At 37.4% G+C, this 26,125-nt stretch overlaps 1 protein-coding gene across 2 annotated transcripts; it reads left to right on the top strand.

Moving 5' to 3' along the window:
- Positions 1–2,734: 2,734 nt before the first annotated feature.
- LOC104901427 (uncharacterized) lies at positions 2,735–14,301 on the top strand. Of its 2 annotated transcripts, none has more exons than XM_010689009.3 (7): positions 2,735–2,891; positions 3,197–3,424; positions 7,533–7,772; positions 11,489–11,600; positions 11,706–11,880; positions 12,995–13,235; positions 13,819–14,301. In XM_010689009.3, the coding sequence occupies exons 2-7, from the start codon at positions 3,241–3,243 to the stop codon at positions 14,106–14,108; spliced, it is 1,242 nt and encodes a 413-aa protein (XP_010687311.1). In that variant the 5' UTR covers positions 2,735–2,891; positions 3,197–3,240; the 3' UTR covers positions 14,109–14,301. The 2 variants fall into 2 exon arrangements, with proteins under 2 accessions (XP_010687311.1, XP_010687312.1); XM_010689010.4 differs by lacking the exon at positions 2,735–2,891 and adding an exon at positions 2,929–3,085.
- The last annotated feature ends 11,824 nt before the right edge of the window (positions 14,302–26,125 follow it).

The following is a 26,125-nucleotide window of genomic DNA, read 5'->3' as shown; positions in this document are numbered from 1 at the left end:
GCTAGTTAGGAAAAAGCGCAGCCCTTCTAGCCCAGAAGGGCTGCGCTAGTTAGGAAAAAGCGCAGCCCTTCTAGCCCAGAAGGGCTGCGCTAGTTAGGAAAAAGCGCAGCCCTTCTAGCGCTTTTTCCTAACACGCAGCCCTTCCTACCAAAAAAAAAAATAAAAAAAAAAATTATTTTTTGACATTTTTTTACTCATAATCTCACATTTTCTGAAATTTAAATAGAAGAGAAGAGAAACGAAACGAAAATACTAAACCCAAAACAATAAAAAGAATGAAACGAAAATGAAAAAAAGGAACAAAAACTAATATACAAAGAGAAGTATACAATAAGTATACAAGAAGTATACAAGAACATTAATCAAAACAGAGATGAAAATACAAGAAATTATATACAAAGAGAAGTATACAAGAACATTAATCAAAATAAACAAAGAGAAGTATACAAGAATAACATTAATCAAAATAAACAAAGAGAAGTATACAAGAACATTAATCAAAAAAAGAGAAGTATACAAGAACATTAATCAAAATATATAAACAAAAAGAAGTATACAAGAACATTATAGATCTGAAAATACAAGAACTACAACCTAATAATGTTTAAATACATAAAACAAAACCCAAATACATAATTTAAGGCAAAAAAAAAATTTCGGAAAAACTTAAAATGGCTATTTGGAGGCTTAAAAGAACTCAGATGGCTTAAAAAGCCTAAACGTCACGGCATAGCAGTGTGTTTGACTCGTTGGCCCGTTCCGCTTCCGAAAAGGTATCACAATAGGCAATCGGACTCCGTCGCCATGTTTAGTGCAAATCATTTCAAGGTTTTTGTCGCAAATGTTTATGGGAGTTTTTGAGAGAGGATGAGAGAGAAGATAGGATGAGAGAGAAGGAGGAAAGGAATAATGAGGGACGTGAGAGAGGAGAGAGAATGAGGGATAATATATTTGACGAATCCCCGCTCAATATTTCAAAGCCCGCGATTCAGAAATTTCAAATTTTTTCAGGAAGGGCTGCGCTTTTAAAAGCGCAGCCCTTCACTTAGTAGGGCTGCGCTTTTTTTAAAAGCGCAACCCTTCTTACCTACAGAAGGGCTGCGCTTTATTAAAAAAGCGCAGCCCTTCCTGCGCAGCCCTTTATGTTTTTTCCCCTAGTGAATATGCAAAAATAATTGGTAGTGTAATGTTCTTGATGAATTATACTAGACCTGATATAGCTTATGCGGTTAGTAGATTGAGCAGGTATACTCATAATCCTAATCGGGAGCACTGGGTTGCCTTGATTAGATTGTTGAAGTATCTAAAAGGCACTACCAATTGGGGTCTACATTATCAAAGGACACCTTGTGTCCTTGAAGGATTTTGTGATGCTAATTGGGTGTCGAATAATGATGAGATTCAATCTACTAGCGGTTATGTTTTCACTCTTGCTGGAGGAGCTATATCATGGAAATCATCAAAACAAACTTGTATTGCCAAATCTACAATGGAATATGAGTTTATTGCTTTAGAATTGGCAGGTCAAGAAGCTGAATGGATAAGGAGTTTGCTTGCTGATATTCCATTGTGGGGGAAGCCAGCTCCATCAGTTTCTATGCGGTGTGACTCGCAAGCTGCAATTAGGGTAGCGAATAAATAAGCCTATAATGGAAAGAGAAGGCATATCCGCTTAAGGCATGCCATAGTTAGAAATCTTACTAGAGATAATGTGTTGTCACTCGAGTATGTAAAATCAGAGAAGAATATTGCTGATCCTCTTACCAAAGGCCTTTGTAGAAAAATGGTGCTGGAGTCAGCACAAGGAATGGGTTTAAAGCCTATTGTGGAGTGAATTGTGATGGACACCCTTCTTAGGAATTCCTAAGTTCAAAGGGTCAAACGAAATCACAAAACAACTCAAGTTATTGTATACTACTACCATTCCTATTAATAAAAGTGATGTAGTATTTTGTTTTAATCTACTGTGATATGTGTAAGGTTGAGCATAAAGCTCTTAATAAGTTCATAGCCTTATTTGAGGTGGTTTGTGACAGTACAAACATGATGAATTTACCTATGTGAATGTGGGGGTTTCGCCCAATCCCCTATGAGAGTCCAAAGGCTTAGGCTCTCTAGAGCATTCACGAGAATCCAGGCTAATTGTGGGGGCACCTATATTATTTTTGCGAGAACGTCTCTTGATTTGAAAAAGGTTGAGTGCGCAACTATGCTTTGCTAACTTCGTGAAAGGTTCAAAGAGAAATCTACCTCTTACGACAGTTTGACATATTTGTATGCACTGAGTGTCAATTCAAGTCCATAAGACATTGTATCTTGAAAGTAGGCATCCCCGATGACGACGATGAAGTTATTCAAGAGTTTGACCGTGCTAGAGAGAATTCCCAAGAGGACATTTATAACGCTAAATCTGATTTTTTGAAGCTCTAGTTTTTTCGCTGAAATAAATTAAGCACAACAACAACCTAGTTGATTTAGGAAATGAAGAATTAAATATTGTTAGGATTTTAGGGGGAAGGGTTGAAGTGAACGCCTATTCGATTATGGACTAGGCTTTTTATATTTAAAAAATAATTAGTTAAGCACTTAAAAGTTAAACCCAATCTAAATACATAATACAAGACATATACTATTCGATTTTTGAACCCAATTACGCTCAATACAATCTAATCCGAATCCAACCATAGCTCGATCCAATACAAATTACTCTAAATCTCTAATTCAAATTGAATTGGATTGAATGCCGAATTTTATCCCAATATCTTTCACTCGTAGGCTTCTAGATTCTTTTATACGTCGTCTGCCTGAAGTCATCAATCGTTCGGTAGGAAGCCACAACCTAACTTCACCTCCCCGAAGCTTCATCGATTCTCCGTTTCACGACAACGAAGGTTTCTCTCTCCTCCTCTTTCCATCCCTACTCTTCTCCTCAATTTCGCAATTGCAAACTGGTTTACAACAGTCAAAGCTGTATCATAAAAGTTGTTTAGTCAATCCAAAAAAATCAAAAAGCAATTAACGGTGTTCTCCCCCCCAAAAAAAAAGAAAAAAAATAGGGTTTTGATTGATTGCTCAAACTTTCGAGGTTCTTTTTCAAGAATTTAATCTCTCTTCAAACGAATTTTGTATAAGTTTTAATTAATTTATAGTTGGAGAAATTGTTTCCGGGATTACATTATTGTATACAAATTTTCAGGTTCTGAATTGATCTTGTGTCGACGACGCTAAACTGTTGAGAAGATGTGGGCAGCTTCGTGTCTAGCATCATGCTGCGCAGCTTGCGCATGTGATGCTTGTCGAACTGTGGTGTCTGGAATCAGCCGAAAATCAGCACGTATTGCTTACTGCGGTCTCTTTGCGCTGTCGTTGATTGTTGCCTGGATTCTTCGCGAGGTTGCGGCTCCACTTATGGAGAAGATCCCTTGTAAGCTCTTGTTTTCACCCTTTTCTGCATCTTTCCGTATTTGATCGCTCTTAACTTTTTCAATTGCGAGCTCTTCCCAATTCCTAACTGTTATAACTAGATATGATTGGTTCTAAACTAATGAAGGTCTTCATTCTTTGCAATCTCTATCTTAGAAATACTACCTCCGTCCCAATTTATAGGGCTTGTTTCTCATGTTGCACTGGAATTAAGGAAACTATGTTCTGCATTAAATTTTTCTAGTGCTTGCATTGAAAAGATAAAAATTTGTATTGGAAAGTATGAATATTAAATGTGGCTATGACTTTCCATGTAAAAATAAGGACAAATATTAAATGTGAGCAATGTGGCTACAACTTTCCATGTAAAAGTAAGGACAAGAGAGGAATAACAATTTTTTGATGAAGGAATGTAAGGATTAAAGTACCATCACAAAATAAGAAATATGAGAAACAAGAACATTTTGGAGCACTCAAAAGTCAAAATGGAATAGAAGCACTATAAAATGGGACGGAGGGAGTATAAAGTTTTATTATTACATTTAGGTTCGAGAAGTTGATGAGCCACTTAATGTTGGTAGCCCAGGCATAGCTACATGAAAGGGGTATGTAGCATGTAATTTGATTAAAATTGGCACTATCTATGAAGGAAGGGCTTGTTTGTAGCAGGTTATATATAGTGGTATGAGTAATGAAACTCTACCAGGAAACTCATGTTATTTTTTTCCATGTATTTCTTTTAACCTCAATACCACCATTAAAGTGGTAACAGATGGTAATGGATAGATATGTAGAAAAAAAATTCTTGAGGGATGGAGAAGCATTACCTTTCACATTGGGTTAGAGGATCACGGGTGAATCAATTTTCTTTTTCCACATAATCCTTTGGGGTTAGTGCACCACAAAGTTCTGTTAGGGGTAGGTGAATTGAGTTTAATTTCATGGAGCTATTTGATTTGAACCCTAATTGGATGCTCCAAGGTCTCAACACTGCATAAATCCTAGTCGTTAATTTCATAATTGGAGAATGCCCATCATTATATCTGCGTCAAAGATCATTGGTGAGAGGTCCTGATTTCCCCTTTCTTCATCTATCACCCATAAATCCTAATTTGCAAATATTGTTTAAGTTAAGATCGTAGGTGTATTCTGATTTGGCTCCCTCCAAACATCTCATGCTACTCTGCATCTGTACTTCTCATCCCTTTTCACCTGAAGTGTAAATGCCATAGTTTGGAGCTGCCGAAGCTCATGCTCGGCTGTCTGAAAAGGCATGCGTAGGTGCTGAAGCTGCCCTGGCGCTTGGAAAGGACATTGTTAGCTCACTAACGCATACAGAAAGGGGAAATGGCTTCATTAATTTCTTCTCTGCAACCTCTTTTTACCCGTATAATCATTAATTTGAAGAATCACACCTTATTTCAGTAAGCCGTGCATGTTACCGCCGTTCTTTCCGCTTAGACTCTGCCAAAACCTGTCCTTAATGTACCTTTAGCATTCGCAAACACCGTGCTTGCCTTAACCTTGTTTATGCTCATTGAAGCTTGGCTCATCAAGGAACGAACTAAGAGCTTGCTACATTTGCTGTACGGGTTTTGTTGTGTGAAACTTTAAATGCTTCAACTGAGTAAATTGGCGACACTTCATCATTCCAGTCAATTTCATTGCCTTTACAAGCCAAGATCTGACATGATGGTAGATGAGCAACTTCCCTGCTGAGTCATTAAGTTAGTTTGTTATTCTACCATGTAAGAAGACTGTTTTTGATACAAGTAATTTAAGGACCCTGATTATGTTGTGGTATTTTTTTCGTCGAGGAGAATTAGATCGTGAAAAGTCACATTTTTTCTTTGTGGGACTTCTTTTCTTGTAATTATAATTTCAGTGTGAGTATGCTGGATGACTTAGAGATGTGGAGCAGGGAGATCATCTATGTTTATTTTTGAGTTAGAAGTTAGAACCATGCATGTTATATAGGGAGAATGCAAGACCCACCTTATATTAGACTTTATCGGATTTCCTTATTCTTTCAACTCTCCTTACTTTTGACTTGTGATTTTTTTTATTACAGGGGAAAAACATGATGCCTTATTGCATTTTATGTGATACTGGTGATTTACTATGTAACATTGTAGGATCTGTTGATATTATATCAAACGTGTGTGTACGATTTATTAAGTTTACCTTATTGCAGTACTTTATGAAAATTCGAAAAAGTGTGCCTTGCAAACGGGAGATGCACGCCTTTGCTTCGTGTTTCGCACCTAGGCTTTAGGTACCCTTTACACCTTGGCGTGCATCACGTCTTTGGAAACTAAGGTTGGGGTATGAGGGAATAGTTTGGAGCGGAAGTTGAAAAGGTTCCAATTGTTGCTGAATCATGATAGAAGCTTGACAAAGTCTCAAGGAATTTAGGCACGAAGTGGGTCATAGTTGAATAGTAACATCACATGACTTCTTAACGTTCAGTTTGTTAGGCGTTTATTTGAGTTTTTCTGATTTTGTGCTCTTTTGTGCATAATTGTGTAGTTACATTCAGGCTTGTGGTTCATAATATGTTCCGACTTGTGAGCACTGAGCATCTCTTTGTGAAGCATTTTGAAAATAGAAGCTATCTGGTTTGCACTTTGAGTGTTTTTAAGAAGAATGAAATATTTCAACAGTGATGAAAAGTACGGAGAAACATCCTTGAGACATTTTACACTCACATATTGTGGCCCAAAAAGCGACATGATTTTTTGTAAATTCCTGAATTGTCAAAAGGTTCTCTTTCATACTCAGATTTGTCTCTCTTCCTAGTTTGTCCAACAGCTTTTGCTCTATTACTCCAGGTGGAAGCAAGTTGTTCTTACCGGTCCATGTAGAAGTTTTTGTAATTAATGCAGCTGAAAGTTCTTGTTGAGCAGGAAAGATTTTATAGAATAGATAAGCTAAATGCTTATGGAATTGCAAAGCAGGATGATGAAATGATGATGAGACGAGAAAGATATAGAATTGTATCGAGGAGATGAACGCTTTTTCAAACTACTGCTCAAAACACAAGAAATTTCCAATCTGGTACTCGTGCAAAAATTATACCAATCTTGTGTTCCACGTAGGCTCGGTTTCTTTTCCGCGCTTTATTAAATGAGTCTTGTAAATGTCAGCTACTTAAGGAAAGTCGCTCCAAATTTTCAGCTACTTGTAAGGAAATCTTCAAAATAGCTGAAAACACAAGCTACTTTCTTTAATTAGTTGCCCCAGGCTTTAAGTAGCTTAAATCTTCAGAATAGCTGAAAACACAAGCTACTTTTTTTCGTTTGTTGAAAGTTAATATATTTTTATGCTAACAACCCCAGGGTTGGCAAAATCGACCTGGTTCAAATGATCTAGTTCGATGTCAAACTGTGAAGAAACTAAATTATCATATCCAAAAGATCATTGAAAGTTCTCGCTACATAAAGTTAGCAGCGGGAAGCTTCAGCTAGTTTTAGGAAGTAGCTGAAATTTTCAGTGAATTTTGAAGTAGCCAAAAATTCCAATACTTCACTGTGGTAGCTGAAATTTCGAAAAGCAGAGAAGTAACTGAGCTGACACAGTAGTGAGTATCTATTTTGAAGGGGCACAAAATTGGGGATTACTTAATATTCTGAGCGCCATTTTATAAAATTGTTTAAGGGGGGAGAGAAATAAGGGTGAGGAGACGAGAGACATCAGACATCTATGACAGCTCGAGATAAGTGAAAAATTTATTGAATGAGATGAAGGGAGAACTTCATCATCAAAAGGCTCTTTAGGAGCATTGACAATGTTAGTTATTCTCCGTTTTTTAGGTTTTTTTTTTTTTTATGACAGTTGATCCATTTAGATTCTTTAGGGAAGAAGGGCATTTCTACTTTTTGATATTTGCACTTCTGCACTCTGCCTTCCAGTTGCTTAATGTAGATAATTATGTGCCCAGGTCAAAGTGCATATTACATCGACTGTGTATGGTTTCCATGTCTTTTTGGCTGGGTTCTCGAATATAAAATGTTGTGGAGCATTTATTTTAGCTGTATCAGTCCTTTGGTCCTACTGGCATTTTGGGTAAACATTAGTAGGGAAATTGATGGCTTCAATCTTTTATGTAGGGATCAATTATTTTCAACAAACTCCTGACAAGGAATGGTTCCAAACTGATGCCGTGCTGCGAGTTAGTTTGGGAAATTTTCTGTTCTTCACTATTCTAGCTGTTCTAATGATTGGTGTGAAGAACCAAAAGGATCCTCGTGATAACTTGCATCATGGTGGATGGATGATGAAAATAATCTGTTGGTGTCTCCTAGTAATCTTGATGTTTTTCCTTCCTAATGAAATGATCAGCCTTTATGGTAAGAGTTTATTTATTTGTTCTCTTTGATTTCCCCTATAACTATGAGGTGTCTGTTTTTCATGTTGTTCCTTCTCTTTTTCCCTTCCCCCAAACCCTTGAAATTATTGTTTCTTTTTCCCCAAAATAAGCCCGTTTCTGCTTTGTTGTACTGGTGTATTTACAATTCTCCTTTAGCTACGATTTGGAAATCAGATCAATTCCCACAATTATAAAGCAAATCTTCTTACGAATTTGCTTTCCTACACACCCAGAGAAAGTAGTTGTTCGTCGTTAAACCTTTCATCTGTATTATAATAAATTAATTTCTTTGGTTATCATGATATATGTAGTTAGTAGGTACTTCAATGAAGTGGTTTTATTATAACTGAGATCTTATGCATAAAAGAGAAGTTTTTCACTTATTTCCTCCGTAACAAAATAACCCCAACAATTGGGAGTAGCACGGACTCCTCGGGATGAGTTTGATTAAGATCTAAGCTTTTAAGGTGAAAGGCTTATCAGCACAGCCTACCACTAATTTCACCGACAACCATTAGCCTTATCAGCGACACGACACCTTCACACAGCTTCGTCTTCACCAGATCGTGACCGTCGCCTTCACCACCATCTCATCACTGCCGCCTTCATCACCACATCACGCCACGGACAATGCCTTCCCATAAATCGTGCCACGAATAACCACCACCAAGCAAATCGCACCACAAACAACCACCACCAACGCCTTCTGCAAAAATCGCGTTATGAAGACCAAAAGCAACGAACAACATATCGCACGACATCTACACGAACAACAACAAATTGCACCACAACCTTCACAAACTAACTTTATTTTGGGGCCTCCAGGGTTTGAATAGGATATGGATTTGGGATTTTGGGGGGTTTGAATGCGATCTCGATTGAGGTACTAGAATTGGTGGTGGTTAGGGTTTTGGAAATGGTAGTGGCGGTGATACTGGGTTTTCGTTAGGATGGGAATCTTAAGTTCTAATGATATTGGGTTTTAGTTAGGGTAGGATTCTTAAGTATAATCTGGGTTTTGTTTACATGATTAGGGGTAATTTGGTAATTTTGCAGTAATAGACTTACCTAAAATTGAAAGATATAAATTGTTGCATTTATTTTGATACACCCAAAATTACAATTGTTGCGTTTTTTTTGGTACTGGGGGAAGTATTTTAGAACTAAGGAAGTACTCCCTCCGTCCCTAAATAGTGCCCATTTTTCCATCCATGTTTGTCCCAAATAGGTTTCCCCACTTCCTTGTTTGGTATGGGTCCACCAATTAAAATATTATTTTGCTTTCAATTTTTATAATATCTCTCACTTTCTCATATGGCCCACACCCTCTCTCCTTAATAAACAATTCATAAAAAGTGTACAACTTTTATATTTAATTATGATTTAATACAAGTAAGGTCATACACAGGATTTCTTCTTAATACTTGTGCCCAAAAGAAATGGACATTGTATCTAGGGACAGAGGGAGTATGTATTAAGGGGTCTTTGGATAAGTAAGTATAATTTTTGAGGAAAATTCATTGTCAAGAAAATACATTCCATGAAAATGTGAATAATTACTTGGTTGAGTATGAGAATTAAGAAGTATACATTATTGTGGAAATTTCCATTTATCCAAGGGGGTCTAAGGCGTTTGTCAAGTTAAAGCTTCATTTTACACTAGAAGAAATAGAGGAAAAATGGTGCCTTCAAAAGTGAAGGTCTGTGTTTTTCGACCATAACGCTTGAATAAATACCGCCCCATAATTTCTTCAAGTTCCCCCAAAGCACACTTGAAAGTACATGTATACCTTTACCTTTATCTACCACCATACACCTTTACCTACCTTTATGTTCCTTCTCTTTCACCCTCATCATCACCTAGGTAGTACTGATACGAGGACACATATGGGTACGGAAAATGGCAAAATCAAATTTTTCAAAATTGCACAAAATTAAATAGATATTATATTTATTAAATATTTTAAGGTTAGATTATTCATTTAATTACTCCACCCGTCCCAAAATATAGTTCCCATTTCCATTTTGGGTGTCCCAAAATATAGTTCCCATTTCCATGTTTAGCTCCATATTTTTCTGTAATGTGCTAAGAAAATCCGTGTTCCATCATTTATTTGCTTCTTGAACTTTGTTTTGTCCTTTGTTTATTCAACCAAAATCTTACAATTAATGCTCTTCACCAATTATTTTCCATTCTCTCTCCAAAAATCATCATTTCCCATACAACATTTATTTAAATAAACATAAAATCTTTACTATCTCTCTTAGATTTTACTTGCATAAATTATCGTGAAAAAAGGGAAATGAGAACTATATTTTGGGACGGAGGGAGTATTATTTATTTCCGTATCCGTCCCCGTATCAGTGCTACCTAGGTGATGGTGAGGAATTGAGGATGAAAGAGAGGGAAGATAAAGGCAGATAAAGGTAAGGGTAAACATGTACTTTCAAGTGTGCTTTAGGGTGATTTTAAGAAATTTCAATGGTGTTTAACGATCTCCTTGTGAATTGTAGAGGAACCCACTCCACAAGAGAGAAATAATGACTTAAGAAGCTAGTAGTCATGTGCTTTTTTCTATTTTTTCCTCTGTTACTTTTTCTTTTTCCTTTGCCTCACCTTTTCTTCTTCTAGTCTGATCCTGTTCTTCTGATGAACCGCCCCTCCCCCTCCCAGTTCATCTTCCTCTCAAAAAAGTCTCCAGATTACTTTTTTTTTTTAATGAATAATAACAATATACAGTTTTTTTTTTTTTTCAATTACAGTAGCTGGCAACAAGTAGCTTAATTTCCATGGGTAGATGAAAAGTATGGCAATCATTAATTCACAGTAGCAAATTTTACAAATAGTAGGCAGTAGCTTATAATTTTTAATTACAGCAGCTTGTATTTTTTTTACATTATTATGTTGTACTTTTTGTTATAAATTATGTATATATAATTGATTTTAAAGGTTTTTGGCACAAAAAGTGTGCTTCGCGTACAGAATGTGTGTGCCTTGCGCCTCGGTGCACCTCTCTCCTTTTTAAACTGGGCTTAGTACACCTAAATTTCATGTTGCATGATTCTAGTTATTTAGTGTTGCTCACTCAAGATGTGATACTTTTTATATATGTCTATCTCTTTGTAGATTGTCCTGTAGTATACTCTAATACCAGCAGACCACTGGAGTCCCTTTTTAAGCTCATGCATTATTTGATCTAGAGGAGAGATGAGTCAAGTGATGGTGGGTCTCTGAGAAAGGCAACAGGTAGCGACATAGGAAACGAGGCTATGATGGTGGTGGCTTTAGATCTTTGCATCTGTACTTGGAATTGAATCACAAGCCTTCGGAAGGGTAGGGTAACAAAGTTTTTTTTGGGGGGGGGGGGGGGTTGTGTAGTGCCTCTGCTTAAATCACAAAGGATTCTTCAACCAAACGGTCTGAAAGGTTTTTTTTCCCTACCCTTCTAAATTAGGAGCATGGGTAGTCATCAACAAGGAAGGCAAACTCACGCCAAAAGCAATTGCTAGACTAGAATGATCAGTCAACCCCTTTGATCCTCTTCCCAAATTTTGACTATGTCCTCCTAAGTCCTAACTTAACTGGATCATTATGTTTGTTAAAGCTAGCTTTGTCTGTCTCATACTATATTTTTTTTAAAAAAAAAAATTGTGTTTAAGTAAGTTTATGTTTAATGTGTACTTTTGTTATTGCAGAGGCAACCTCGAAGTTTGGTGCTGGATTATTTCTTTTTGTTCAAGTTGTGCTCTTGCTGGATTTTGTTCATGGGTGGAACGACAAATGGGTTGGGTACAATGAGCAGTTCTGGTAGTGAGCCTTTGCTCTTTGTTATTGATAATTGCTTTTCTTAACGTGATCTCTTATTTATACGGATCTTCCTGACCTGTGTATTGTGAATCTCTGTCGATTAAGGTACGTTGCTCTGTTCGTCGTGTCACTCATCTGTTACGTGGCAACCTTGTCCTTCTCGGCTCTTCTTTTCCATTGGTTTACACCATCCGGACAAGATTGTGGGCTCAACAGCTTTTTCATTGTGATGACCCTTATTTTTGCATTAGTTTTTGCAATAGTGGCTCTACACCCAGCGGTGAGTATTTTTATTTCTGAAATTTCTGTTGTCGTTAGTTTTGAGTCCATCCTTTCCTCATTTGATAAAGTTCATTAAAACAAAAAAGTAAAATTGTATTCTATACCTGATATAAGGACTTGTTTATTGTCTCTCTCAAGCGAACTGCATTTCAGTTGCTGGTTCCGAAACGGGGTTAGTTGGCAGCCAAATTGCTGGGGTACGCAATCCAATTCGGCCAAATTGGCGTACCAAAATTCAAATGATCATTCTCTGTTTGTATATAATAGGACGATTGGGACTTGGGAGAGGAGGCTTTAATTGAGGGAATTTCAGAGTTAGGGTTCAAGAAAACAAACCCTAGATCTGATAATTGAGCGATCTAATCAAGGGGAAGGAGAAAGGTGATTAGGGGCTTTAGGTCGCCGTGGGGATGCAAGGTTATCGGCTTCATTGCCGGCGGCCGGTTGCTAGAAGAAAGAGAGAGGGGATGCTGATTATTGGAGAGAGAGCGAGTGATAGGGTCCGATGGGGTGGGGGTCGAAAAGTCAAAAGTAATTTTAGTTAATCAATCTGAGGTGGGAAGGGAAAAGGCACCCACATGATACGTGCATAGCTGTACACTACAACTTCATTTTTTTTTTTATTGAATAAAACTTCATATTTATATAATTAGGAAGGAATATGACTAGAAAAATGCATGAGCGAACCGAATAATTTCCTAAAAAAATCATGATCCCAAAAGTCGAACAAAAAAAGTATCCCCTGCGATCCGAAATTCAGCCAACTAGTGAATTGCAATCCCGTACCCGTTCTGCAATCCAAAAAGATCCGCGAACTATGTGACACTGGTTCCTCTACTCTCTAGTTCCATTTTCTACTTTTTTTGGCAATTTCCTGAATCAAAATTTCTCTCTGTGCATCAATATGTTTCTTATATTGCTGAATGAAGCTTGCAAGGTACTATATGGCATGTAATTGCTCTCAACCATCCTTTTTTCTTTCATGTGGGGAGGGGGATTGGGACCATGGGATTTGCGGGACAGGTAGGTGGGATATTGGGTCATTTTGTTTTGGTGTCAATAGTTGGATATCTGAGTACAATCTACTTGAACTGTGAGCTTCCATGTTGCAGGTCAATGGTAGCATTTTGCCAGCGTCAGTTATATCACTTTACTGTATGTACCTGTGTTATAGCGGACTTGCTAGTGAACCCCGGGATTATCAATGCAATGGCCTTCACAAGCATTCCCAAGCTGTTTCAACAACTTCACTCACCCTTGGGCTTCTTACTACTGTACTCTCTGTTGTCTACTCTGCTGTTCGTGCTGGTTCTTCTACAACTCTACTCTCCCCTCCCAGTTCACCCCGTGCAGGTAAAGTGCTGGGCAGTTTCGGTTTTGGCATTTTAGGGATAATGTCTTGGTTTGATTGGCTGTAAATGAGTTGGACTTTTCCCCTTATGCTGCATTTGTGATATCTCACATCTATTGTTGGTTTGTTGAGGGTAATGTTGACACAAGTAAATGCATGACTATTGACTAATCCCACAGTAATCTTTTCAATTGTGATGATTTTATCATATTAATATAATTTAGTTTATGCCACTGATTTTGTGCTGACATGTTTGCTTAATGAGAGATTGCCGTTCTGTTTCCAAATTTCTACAGAGCCAGAATTTTCACCGTTGTTTGGGTATTGCATTATGGCGAACTAAATTTAACTGGCTTGTTAAACTGTTGTGCTTTTTATCTATTTTGAAGTATAGATATTGCATTCTGATTTGAAGGTCAACTTTTACTTTAAGGGGGTGAGCCTCTGTAGAGGTGTTGGGTTAATGTTAATTTGATGTGCTTGTCAGTACGTCATGTTATAATTACTGATTCTTAGCTGTGGGATCTTTGTGCTTTCACATTATTTTTTTTCTTGTATTGACCTTGATTTTTCCCATCTGTGAAGGTGCTGGAAGGCCCTTACTTCCACTAGACAAAGTTGCTGAAGAGGAAGAGAAGGAAAAGGCTAAGCCAGTTAGTTACTCTTACTCGTTCTTCCATATCATCTTCTCTCTCGCTAGCATGTATTCGGCCATGCTTTTGACTGGGTGGACCACTTCAGTTGGGGAAAGTGGTAAGCTCGTAGATGTGGGGTGGTCATCTGTTTGGGTCCGCATAGTCACTGGATGGGCAACTGCAGCTTTGTACATATGGTCCTTGGTTGCTCCATCTCTGTTCCCTGATCGAGAGTTCTAAGTGGCAATTGGTATGATTTTATCCGGAGCTCATGTTTCTAGACGTGTTTCTAATGCTTTAAAGCAGCGTTGTGAATAATGTTAAATTTGGTTGGCATGTGTATTAGTAATTGTTGAGTGCCTTGTAAATTAAAGATTGAAATAAGTTGCAAATTGTTTGAAAAAATTATATGCTATTGGACGAGGCACTTAGTGTTGGCTGCGTATCATTCTATCAAAAAAATGCCACTTGATATATTGAGCACTGTTACCAGGGTTCTTTAGTCAATTTACACTAATATTTTCACACACAAGGTTGGTTTCTCAACTAGTATTTGGATAGAATCACCACATTCGGAGTACTATCCAACTTGTATTTTTTCAAGGGTGTTCTAAATACCGCTTGTATATTGCTAACATCGCCTTTATTTTTGTTGTACTTTTTCCACAATTCCCCCATTCCTTCCTCACTTCACTCTCTCTCTCCATCCACATGCAACCACCACCACCTTCAACTATTTACACCAGCTTGAACTGAAAATGGCAGCCACCATCCCGCCATGGCGAGTCCCATCCTCTCCAGAGCACCACCTTCACTGGGTATAATAGTCGCAAGACTAAAATAATGAAATTTTTTTGAACACGAGAATATTTTTAAATGCAAGAACCGAACGCAATTTTCGGTGGTTAAGTGTTGGAACTTGCGAAAATTTTCGGTTGCACTGTGGTGGAACTGAAAATTTCAGGCGGTTCCTCCATGGAACCACCAAAATTTTCTTTCGGTGCCTTGGAATACCAACATAATTTTTTTTGGTCATGGTCTTATGCTCCTGGTTCAACTGATCAGATTTTTTTTAAAAAAAACCGCATAAAAATGAAGAAGATAATCCCTTAGCTATTTTTGATTCAGTTGTTTTTCAAGCTGCAAAATCATATCTTCGTTATATTTCCTTGGCAACAGCTATTGTTAAGACTTAAGAGGGTTTATAAAAGAGATATTATACTGTTGTGATTGATTGAGTTTTCGTCTTTTTCCAAGGCCTCGATTTCTATAGGTTTAATTGTTTAATTATGCTATTAGATAAACTTTTTTTTGGCAACTGCTACTGGATACGACCCTACATGCAAACTAGATACCTCACAACAGTTGAAAGAGCAGATAGAAAAGCCAAGGATTTATGCTATTTTGTCATGCACCTTATGAGAGGGGCCACAAGTATCAGATTAAGCATACTCAATTGTTTGCTATAGGGATTCCTGTCTTTGATGATGAGTATGGTATGGAAGGTGTAGGAGATACTGTGGAGATGTTTGAAAAAAGAACCTTATATTTCAATTAGTCCCCATTTGGCAATGTTGGTTATAACACCATGAGAGTGACTGGTTATGTTCGTAAAAGATCACTCCATATCTTAATTGATTCCGACAGTACTCATAACTCTGTGGATGTGTCACTTGCCATGAAGTTGGGATGTACCATTATATTGCTACCATGCCTGTTCAATCAGTCTCTATAGCAGATAGCAATACACTCTATGGCAAGTCCATGTGCAAAGCTTTTAAATGGAGGCTTCTAAACACTATCTTTGTCACAGATGCTATCCTTATACCACTTGGGGTTGTGATATAGTTCTTGGAGTACAATGGCTTAAATCATTGGGCACAATTCAATGGAATTTCCAGAACCTCAAGATGGAGTTCACCTACAATGGAGCTCATCATGTTTTAAGAGGGATTTCTTCTAACAACGTCACTACAATCACAGGATCTATTGTTCAGAAATTGGTCCGTTCCAGGGCTATACTGTACAATTATGCTTCTTGCAGGCAGCTATTACACCCTCTATTGATGATGGTTTGTCTTCTAAGTTCTATCCCTACATGCGTATCTCATACTATTGAACCACTTGCTGCCCCATAATTACTCGGTCTTTAGACAAGTATAAACCTCTTTTTGAAGAACCTACAATCCTATCTCCTAGCAGACCTTTGTTTGATCATAAAGTTCACTTATTACCTGGGTCACGACCAGTCAATATTAGGCCATACAGGTATCCTCTTAAACAAAAAGATGCCATAGAGAATGTGGTTCAAGAGATGCTAGACCATGATATTATACAAGACAGTTGTAGGCCATTTGCAAGTCGTGTAGTGTTTGTAGGTATAGACACAAAAATCGTGTCTCCCCATTGAGTACTTAATGATGAAAATTGAAACGTACTATCGTCTTAATTGGTTCGGTCGAAATGAGGAGCAATCGAATAAAGTCCAAAAACATTTCGAAAATATAAAGTTTATTTATTAAATCCAAGCTTAGTTTTAAAAGTCCAATTAACTTTCCTAACAATTAATTGTATTTTTAATATTTTAATATTAATTATTTCTAATAAATCATTTTAAAGGATATTTAGAAAATCAGATTTTTATTTCTAAGGGTTTTTTTCACCAAATACCCAGACAAATTAAAAAATTCATCCAATACCCTCTGTAACACCCCGATAATTCTCTCTTTCTAGAAAATACCTTTATAACAAACCTAGAGAATTACCCAGGCATTATCGCCCGTGTGATAACGTTTCGGCTTACTCAGAATGTTGCAGCGGAAAACTTATTAAAACAAAAATCAACTTTATTAAACTTATGAAACCAAATGACAATGTCAAACTTAACACACCAACTAAATAAACCTCAAACTTAAATGAAGATGTTCCTACGAAAACAACTTAAATAATACTAATGTCACAAAAGCCTCTCCATTCCAGATTCCCCAATGGTATGCATCTTCGAACCTGTAATGTCAATGCTTTCTTGACTCTGCTCCCCGAAGGATCACCACAGGATCAATAGGCAAAGCCATGATCACAAACACAGACAAGCACGTAATCAGCAAAGCTGAGTACTACATATCAGACATAAATAATCCTAAACATGATACTACAAACATAAACTTGCAGGGATAAATAATAACATAAGTAAGTAATACTCTGCAGACAACTTTTACTGAACTAAACTTAAACATCTTTTATCACTTTAATGGAATAGTTATTAGACGAGTTGTCCTGCCAATAAAAATGAAATGGGGGCGCGACTCCGCATTTCAGAGTGACCTGCGATATCGAGGAACCTTTGAATAAAAAGGGATGGTGATCAACCCATTCCTAGAAAAGCTATGGCACGCTCACCATAACCCCAACCCTTATGTCCAACTCTAGACGTGCACCAGTCTAAAGTCTTATAACTTATTCTCGTTTCACTTTACGTTGCATTCATTTTAATACTTGTGTTGACACCACAACAACCAAATAAAACACAATTCGCAACCACATAATAACAAATTCTTTTTATCTTTGGATTAACAAGTGTTCACAACTTATCAATCAAGACTCCTTTTTATTTCCTTTTATCCTTTGTTGAACCTAGCCAACAGAAATCCGTACCTTTATATAGGAATAATCCATACTTACCAAATAAGATCCACGGTTCTTATAAGATAAATAAATAATCTCCAAGAATCTATGTAACACATGATTCCAACTTACTTAAATTAATCCACTTACGAATTAATACCAAACTGAACTTATTTGCTTGCATCAAACTTCCATACAAACAAGTCATACTCATACATATTCTCAGTTTACATGTAGCACACAGGCAAGTAACATGTAAAGTAATTATAGTAAATCATATACATGAACAACAAGGTCCTATACATGATACTAATAAATAAAAACATCCCTAAGGCATGTTTCTAAACCATATAGCACGTAGACTATGTACGTACCTTGTATAAACGCAACGGTAGGCCACTTTTATGCCTAAAAGTCCCCTACAGTGAATTCTCCGCCTAGAACAACCAAATAATCAAGTAAATACTTGAACTAAAAAAATACAGCAACTTTAAAAACGTCCCAAACCCTTTTAAACGTCTTTAAAAATCGTTTTTATAATTTAAACTCTCGTTATTTTTAATCCCTAGTATAGTACAACTATTCTAGTGATTAAAAACATTAAAAACCTTAAAATACTAACTTTCTGAATTTCCAGCATTTATAAAATTTTCTAAACCTTCTGAAAATATTTTAAATGCATATAAAAATCGTATTCCAATCAAAATTCATATTCATACTTTAAATATACGATTTCTAGTGATTTAAAACCCTAAAAATCACATCTTTCATGATTAAAACTAAAAATAATAAATCTGAAAATTTTTCTTTTATGATATGAAAACCGAAACTAAGCTTTTCATAATAAATAATAATTCAAATTATAATCATGTAAATAGAAATAAAATTTAGGACTTTAATGGAATCTTAAAGGAGAAGTAAAGAAAACAACCGAAACAAAAGGAGGAAAGGGGCGCCGGACTGGAAACAGCAGCAAGGACCGGCGGGCAGCAGGATTTTCGGCTTCAAGAAATGTTTGTGACTTTTTGTTGAACGTTACTTAGCGAAGAAGAAACGATTTTTGAGAGGAAATATGAAACTCAGCTCAAGAGGAAGAGGAGAGAGAAAATGTCGAGTGAGAGAGAATTCGGAAATCACGTGCAAGGGAGGAGAGAGAAAATAAAGTGTAGGGCAAAATATTTGGGTTTTTAGGATATTTAAATAGGCTAATCCTATTGGGCTTAGGAAAAGAATTTCAATAATTAAAACTTTGATGACTAACAAGATGGGCTTATTAGGACTTTAGTCATCAAATCATCCTTTCCCTTTTTTTACTTTTGGGCTTTCGATTCCATTAAGTTTTCTTTTCAAATGTGCTTTTAATAATTAAACTCTTATTTAAAACACGCTTAATTAAAATATTACAAATTTTATTAAGCTAAGAAAAATATTTTTAGTTGACTTTTAAAATAGTCAACCCTTTTTAAAAGTCAAATCATTTTCCAAACTCATTTGGATTTAAATATAATTACATAAATACTTAATATATTTATGAAAATCCTTTAAAAATGTGGGGGATTACAGTCTACCCCCTTAAAAGAAGTTTCGTCCCGAAACTTAACACAAAACCCTCGTACTTTCAAAAGTTTGAACTAAACATTTCGAAAACTTTTTGGGGAAAAGGTAGTGCCTCTCGTGCACTTTCCCATTTTTAAAACACTTGTGTTACTTAGAACACTTTTCTTATGCGGAGACTCTACTTCTTTTGCACTAACATGTGCAAATTGCCCAACATAGGCATACATATACATGAAAACTCATAAAAATAGACAAAAAGCGCGAAATTTATCGCATTCTACCCCCTTAAAGAAAACGAGTTACGCCCTCGTAACTCACCTCAAGGAATAGGTCTGGATACTTTTTCTTCATATCCTCTTCGGCTTCCCACGTTGCCTCTTCTGACTCGTGGTTAGACCAAAGAACTTTGACAATATGAACATCCTTGTTACGCGTACTACGCACTTTCCTGTCGAGAATCTTGACAGGTCTTTCCTCATAAGTGAGGCTACTATCTATCTGAACTCGTTCAGGCTCTAACACATGGCGCTCATCAGGGATATAGCGCTTCAATTGGGATATATGAAAACATCATGCATCTTTTCAAACTCCATTGGCAATGCCAATCTATAAGCTACTTTCCCAATGCGCTCCAAAATCTCATATGGGCCTACATATTTAGCACTCAGCTTGCCCTTTTTCCCAAATCTCATAACGCCTTTGGTGGGTGATACTTTCAGGAATACTTTATCACCTACAGCGAACTCATCTTCGCGCCGTTTTAAGTCTGCATAACTCTTCTGCCTATCTTGCGCAGCTTGAATTCGAGCCTGAATCAATCTAACGTTCTTGACGGTCTCCTCAATGAATTCTGTCCCCAAAACTACATTCTCACTATAGTCATTCCAGCAAATGGGACTTCTACACTTCCGTCCATATAACGCCTCAAAAGGTGCCATCTTTACTCGCATGGTAACTATTATTGTAAGAGAACTCAATCAAATCTAATTGGTCCTCCCAACTTCCTTGAAAATCTATAGCACAAGCTCGCAACATATCTTCCATAGTTTGGTTAGTCCTCTCAGTCTGACCATCGGTCGCAGGGTGAAAGGCGGTACTCATCTTTAATGTTGTCCCAAGGTTTGTTTGGACCTTTTTCCAAAACTTCGATAGAAATCTAGAGTCACGATCCGAAATAATGTCCTTTGGAACTCCGTGCAACCTCACTACATGCTTGATATAGGTTGTAGCGAGTTGCTTCTTCTTCCATGTCTCCTTAATAGGTATGAAAACAGCGGACTTGGTCAGTCTATCCACTATACCCAAATGGTATCATTTCCACTCCTCGACTTGGGTAAGGCAGTCACAAAGTCCATAGAAATCGAATCCCACTTCCATCCAGGAACCTCTAGTGGTTGGACTGTCCCCATGGGCCTCTTATGATCTATCTTCACTTTCTGGCAGGTTAGACACTTAGACACATACTCAGCTACTTCGCGCTTCATGTTCGGCCACCAATATATCACCTTAAGATCCTTATACATTTGTCACCCCCAGGGTGCACAGAATACGGAGTATTATGCCCCTCATCCATAAGACGTCTTTTTAGGTCGTTGCACTTTTGTGGTACACACCACCTTCCTTTAAACCTTAGACTCCCATCATCATGAATCTTGAAGTCTACTTCCTTACCTTGCTTCATTTTCTCTTTAATCTTATCTAGATGCTCATCCCCAGCTTGACCCTCAATGATCTCATCGAAAACTGACACTCCCAAAGAAAGGTTACTAAGTCTAGCCTTGCTTTCCCCAGGATTTAAAATTTCTAGGTTCAACCTTTGCATATCTCTACACAACTCCTCAGGGACTATCAAAGCACTCAAGCTATGACTCGATTTCCGACTCAAGGCGTCAGCAACCACATTTGCTTTCCCCTCATGATACTGGATTCTAGATCGAATCCTTAATCAACTCTAGCCATCTCTTTGCTCATATTCAAGTCTTTTTGGGTAAATATGTATTCAAGCTCTTATGGTCTGTAAATATCTTGCAAGTTGCCCCATAAAGATAATGTCTCCAAATCTTCAATGCAAACACTATGGCAGCTAACTCTAGATCATGGGTAGGGTAATTAGCCTCATAAGGTTTCAGTTGACGCGATGCATAAGCTATTACCTTACCATTCTGTTGCAATACACAACCCAAACCATTCTTCGAAGCATCACTATAGACCTCAAATCCCTCATTCCCATCAGGTAGGGTTAAGACAGGTGCAGTGGTTAAACGATCCTTCAAGATCTGGAAAGCTTCCTCACACTTCTCATTCCACTCAAACTTGGACTCCTTTTTCATCAGATTAGTCATAGGTCTTGCTATCTTTCGAGAAATCTCTCACAAATCTCCTATAATAGCCAGCTAAACCCAAGAAACTCTAATGTCAGTCACACTCTTTGGAGTTGGCCACTCACTCACAGCTTGAATCTTAGCAGGATCTACAGAGACTCCTTCCTTAGACACAAAATGACCCAAGAATGCTACTTTCTCCAAACGAAATTCACACTTAGAGAACTTGGCATATAGTTGGTTCTTCCTCAAGGTTTCCAAATAATCCTCAAATGTTCATCATGCTCGGTTTCATTCCTCGAATATTCAAAATGTCATCAATGAAAACCACTACGAACTTATCTAAAAACTCGTGAAAGATTCTTTCATCAAGTCCATAAATATAGCAGGAGCATTGGTTAACCCAAATGGCATTACAGTGAACTCGTAGTGACCATAACGCGTTCTAAAGGCAGTCTTAGGTACATCCTTATCAGCTACCCTCAATTGATGATATCCTGAACGTAAGTCAATCTTCGAGAACACACTCGCTCCATTAAGTTGATCGAATAGGTCATCTATTCTAGGCAAAGGGTACTTGTTTTTGATGGTAACATTATTCAACTCCCTATAGTCTATACATAACCTCATACTCCCATCCTTTTTCTTCACGAACAAAACAGGAGCTCCCCAAGGCGATGCACTAGGTCTGATATAACCCTTATCCAAAAGTTCTTGCAATTGTGTCTTTAACTCACTCATCTCAGGAGGTGCCATTCTATAAGGTGCCTTAGATATAGGTGCAGTTCCAGGAACTAAGTCTATGGTAAACTCAACAGCTCTTGCAGGCGGCATCCTGAAATTTCACTCGGAAATACGTCCATAAACTCATTCACTATCGGAACATCCTCAAGTTTCAACTCGACTTCTTTACTCACATCTTGCACGCTACAGAAAAACAGCTCACACCCCTTTCTCATCAACTTCTGCACTTGCAGAGCAGAGATCACCCCAAAGTTTTTAGGTTTCCCAAATCGTCTATATGAGGTAAATTTTCCCGAAGGGTTTCTCAACACTACTTTCTGGACTTCACAATCGATCCTGGCCTTGTAATGACTCAACCAGTTCATCCCAAGAATCACATCTAAATCTCCTAAGTTAAACTCGATCAAATCGGATGGAAAGACACTCCCTCCTATCTTCAAAGGTAAGTTCTTAAAAACTTAGTACACTTAACGACTTCCCCAGTAGGAATACTAACAGACAAGTCAATTGACTCATACTCCACCAATCCCAGACTCTTTAAAACAGAAGGCGAAATAAAAGAATAGTAGCCCCCGAATCGAATAACGTTTTAACGAAAACTGAGTTGATAGAGAAATTACCAGTTACCACATCCGCAGATCTCTCTGCCTCGTTATGACTCATCACGAACACTTTTCCTGCAGGTTTGTTCTGGGTAGGATTATCATTAGCAGTAGGCCTACTATGGTTCCTTGGTTATTCTGACCTCCAGGCTTAGGACCCTGGTTCCCTATTTGATTAGACCCTGGTCTAGCCTGATTACCTTTCCCTGATCTTCAATCTTTCCGTGCTTGGCGTAGCACTCAAACTCTCTATGACCCTTCTTCTGGCAGTAATGACAGGTCACTAGTCTCCCTTACAGTCCTCCCAGGATGGTTTTTGTTGCACTTCTTGCAATGGTACCCCTTCAGGTCTACCCTGACTACGGTTTCCTGGTTGTTCTTCCTTGAAATTCCCATTCCCATTCCGGTTTTTCTTAAAGTTACTTTGGTTTCCCCAGTACTAACCTCCTTTCTCTTTTCACCAACTATTCCAGCCTTCTTATCCCTTCTCGATTGCAACCATAAATATGAGAAGCTCTCCCATACACTACATCTAAGATGTAAAGGTTCACCCCCTAACCCACTGGATCTCATCAGTCAACCCTTGTCGAACCTCTGAGCCTTAAGCTCCTCAGTAGCTACCACCTCAGGTGCAAACCTAGACAAGGTTATGAACTTACTTAATATTCAGAATAGTCATACTATCCATTAAGGTTAATGAACTCTTGGGCTTTCTGCTTTCTCATGAAGGCAGGGTAAAACTTTCCTCTCAGCACAATCACAAAGGCTTCCCAATTGAATCCCTCAGCAGCACTCAATCTAGCCCCATTTTCTCTCCACCACAAATCAGCCTCATCCTTTAGGTATAAACAGCTTGTCCTACTCTCATATCAGCAGGGCAATTTACTACCTCAAACAACTTTTCAAATTCCCTAATCCAGTTTTCTAGGAAAGTAGGGTCAGCTTGTCCCTTAAAGTAAGGTGGTTTCACTTTGGACAGTCTTTCAAACATCTCTCCAGCAGTCTCTGGACGTTCAACCTTGTCCTGATTCAGTTTCTCCGCCAATAGGCGAATAGCATCAGCTAGTTCAGTGTTGTTAGCCATTCTACTTCGGGACCTGAAAGTAATATAACTCTACTCAGGTTCCAGAAAACTCTAGCATCTAAGCAAGACAATACTTGATTTGATCACTAAAGATCGCATCAACATACAATTTCACTAAGTTTCAACATGGAATGTTCACTAATATTCATACAGTTATTCACGTAAATAAATTCATAGTCATATGAATTTAAGCAAGAAAATTGTAATCACATAATGAAAATAAAAAAAAATATTCCCCATTACGTGTCCAAAAATAAATTTTTACTCCTTGAATAAACAAACTAAATTTTATTCTTCCATAGAAGGGAAAAAGAAAAATGTGAAATAAATAACACACTAGTATATATATATATTTCCTAAAATGCTAATCCTATAAAACACTTTTGTTTGTTGGCACATACCCAACATTATTCTTATAACTAAAACCTTATGTACGTCTATATATAAAAAAAATATCTATATGTATATAACTTATGGCACTACACTGCCATCCTTATCCTTATCTTCCTTATATTGTTGAGGTACAAAGTCTTCATCACTAACTTCGTCCTCTTCGTCAGTCTCATAGTAGTCAACGAATTTTCTCTTGATCTTAGACTGCCTAGTAGGTATGGTGTCCAAGTCTTCCTCAGGTTCAGATTCCACCCTCATACATGCATCATATATGTCTTCCCTGGTAGTACCTCTAGCATGATCCATTTCTATGATGACTTCATCATCCCTAGCATAATGTCTTCTCAAGATGCGACGCATTATCCAATGCAGTTCTTCATATTCCCTATGGTCAATGGGTGGATGATGGTCGTCGTCTTCATCGTCAGTCAGGACGATAGGGTTAAAATAGTTTCCTAAATTTGCAGCCATAATAGTAGAGCTACATCACAATAAACCAAAAGGTTTAGCACTCTTCCTTAACGTGTTCCCACCAAGAATCAAAGGGTAAAAACAAAGGCATGTAAAATATAACACCTTAAGGCAAAAAGGATATAACAATTAGCAGGGAAGAAAACATTCATGCATCATTAGTAGGGAAGAAAAATAATAATGCACTTATTTGCAGGGAAGAAAATAATGATGATGCTGAACTAATTTTTCAATGCAGGCATATAATATTTCTATCCTATATGCCCTTTCTATACTACCCATTCTCACAATGTCATGCTATAAACCTTTAAAGGCATGAAAATAATGCAGACACTTTTTATAAATACATTACTTTTGTGCCTAAAATAAATTTTTCTAAGAAAACAAATTTTGAACTCCAAGGTTACTCGAAAAAAAATGTTACTCGAAATTTTTTTTTTTTTTTTCGAACTCAGCACGTTTTTCGAAAATTTTTTTTTTTTTTCGACTCTCAACTTTCGAAAAAAACACAATTTCGAACCTAATTTCCGAAAAATTTCGGTTCTTAAAAAAAAATTTTGATCCTCAAATATTTTGTCTCACTTTTCGAAATGAAACGTAGGAGCATACTAAGGTTTCCTTCAAATAACCCATAAGCTAGGTAACTTAAAACTAAAGTCACTTAATAAGCTAGTTAGTTAGGCGCCTATAAGTCTTAAACTAACCTAAAGCTCTTATACCACTTTGTAACACCCCGATAATTCTCTCTTTCTAGAAAATACCTTTATAACAAACTAGAGAATTACCCAGGCATTATCGCCCGTGTGATAACGTTTCGGCTTACTCAGAATGTTGCAGCGGAAAACTTATTAAAACAAAAATCAACTTTATTAAACTTATGAAACCAAATGACAATGTCAAACTTAACACACCAACTAAATAAACTCAAACTTAAATAATGTTCCTACGAAAACAACTATAATACTAATGTCACAAAAGCCTCTCCATTCCAGATTCCCCAATGGTATGCATCTTCGAACCTGTAATGTCAATGCTTTCTTGACTCTGCTCCCCCGAAGGATCACCACAGGATCAATAGGCAAAGCCATGATCACAAACACAGACAAGCACGTAATCAGCAAAGCTGAGTACTACATATCAGACATAAATAATCCTAAACATGATACTACAACATAAACTTGCAGGATAAATAATAACATAATAAAAATACTCTGCAGACAACTTTTACTGAACTAAACTTAAAACTTTTATCACTTTAATGGAATAGTTATTACGAGTTGTCCTGCCAATAAAAAATGAAATGGGGCGCGACTCCGCATTTCAGAGTGACCTGCGATATCGAGGAACCTTTGAATAAAAAGGGATGGTGATCAACCCATTCCTAGAAAAGCTATGGCACGCTCACCATAACCCCAACCCTTATGTCCAACTCTAGACGTGCACCAGTCTAAAGTCTATAAC

This window comes from Beta vulgaris, chromosome 8 (genome assembly GCF_026745355.1).
Source record: "Beta vulgaris subsp. vulgaris cultivar EL10 chromosome 8, EL10.2, whole genome shotgun sequence".
In the NCBI taxonomy this organism is placed as follows: Eukaryota; Viridiplantae; Streptophyta; class Magnoliopsida; order Caryophyllales; family Amaranthaceae; genus Beta; species Beta vulgaris.
The sequence above is the reverse complement of the archived record's forward strand: the minus strand, read 5'-3'. Positions and strand labels throughout refer to the sequence as shown.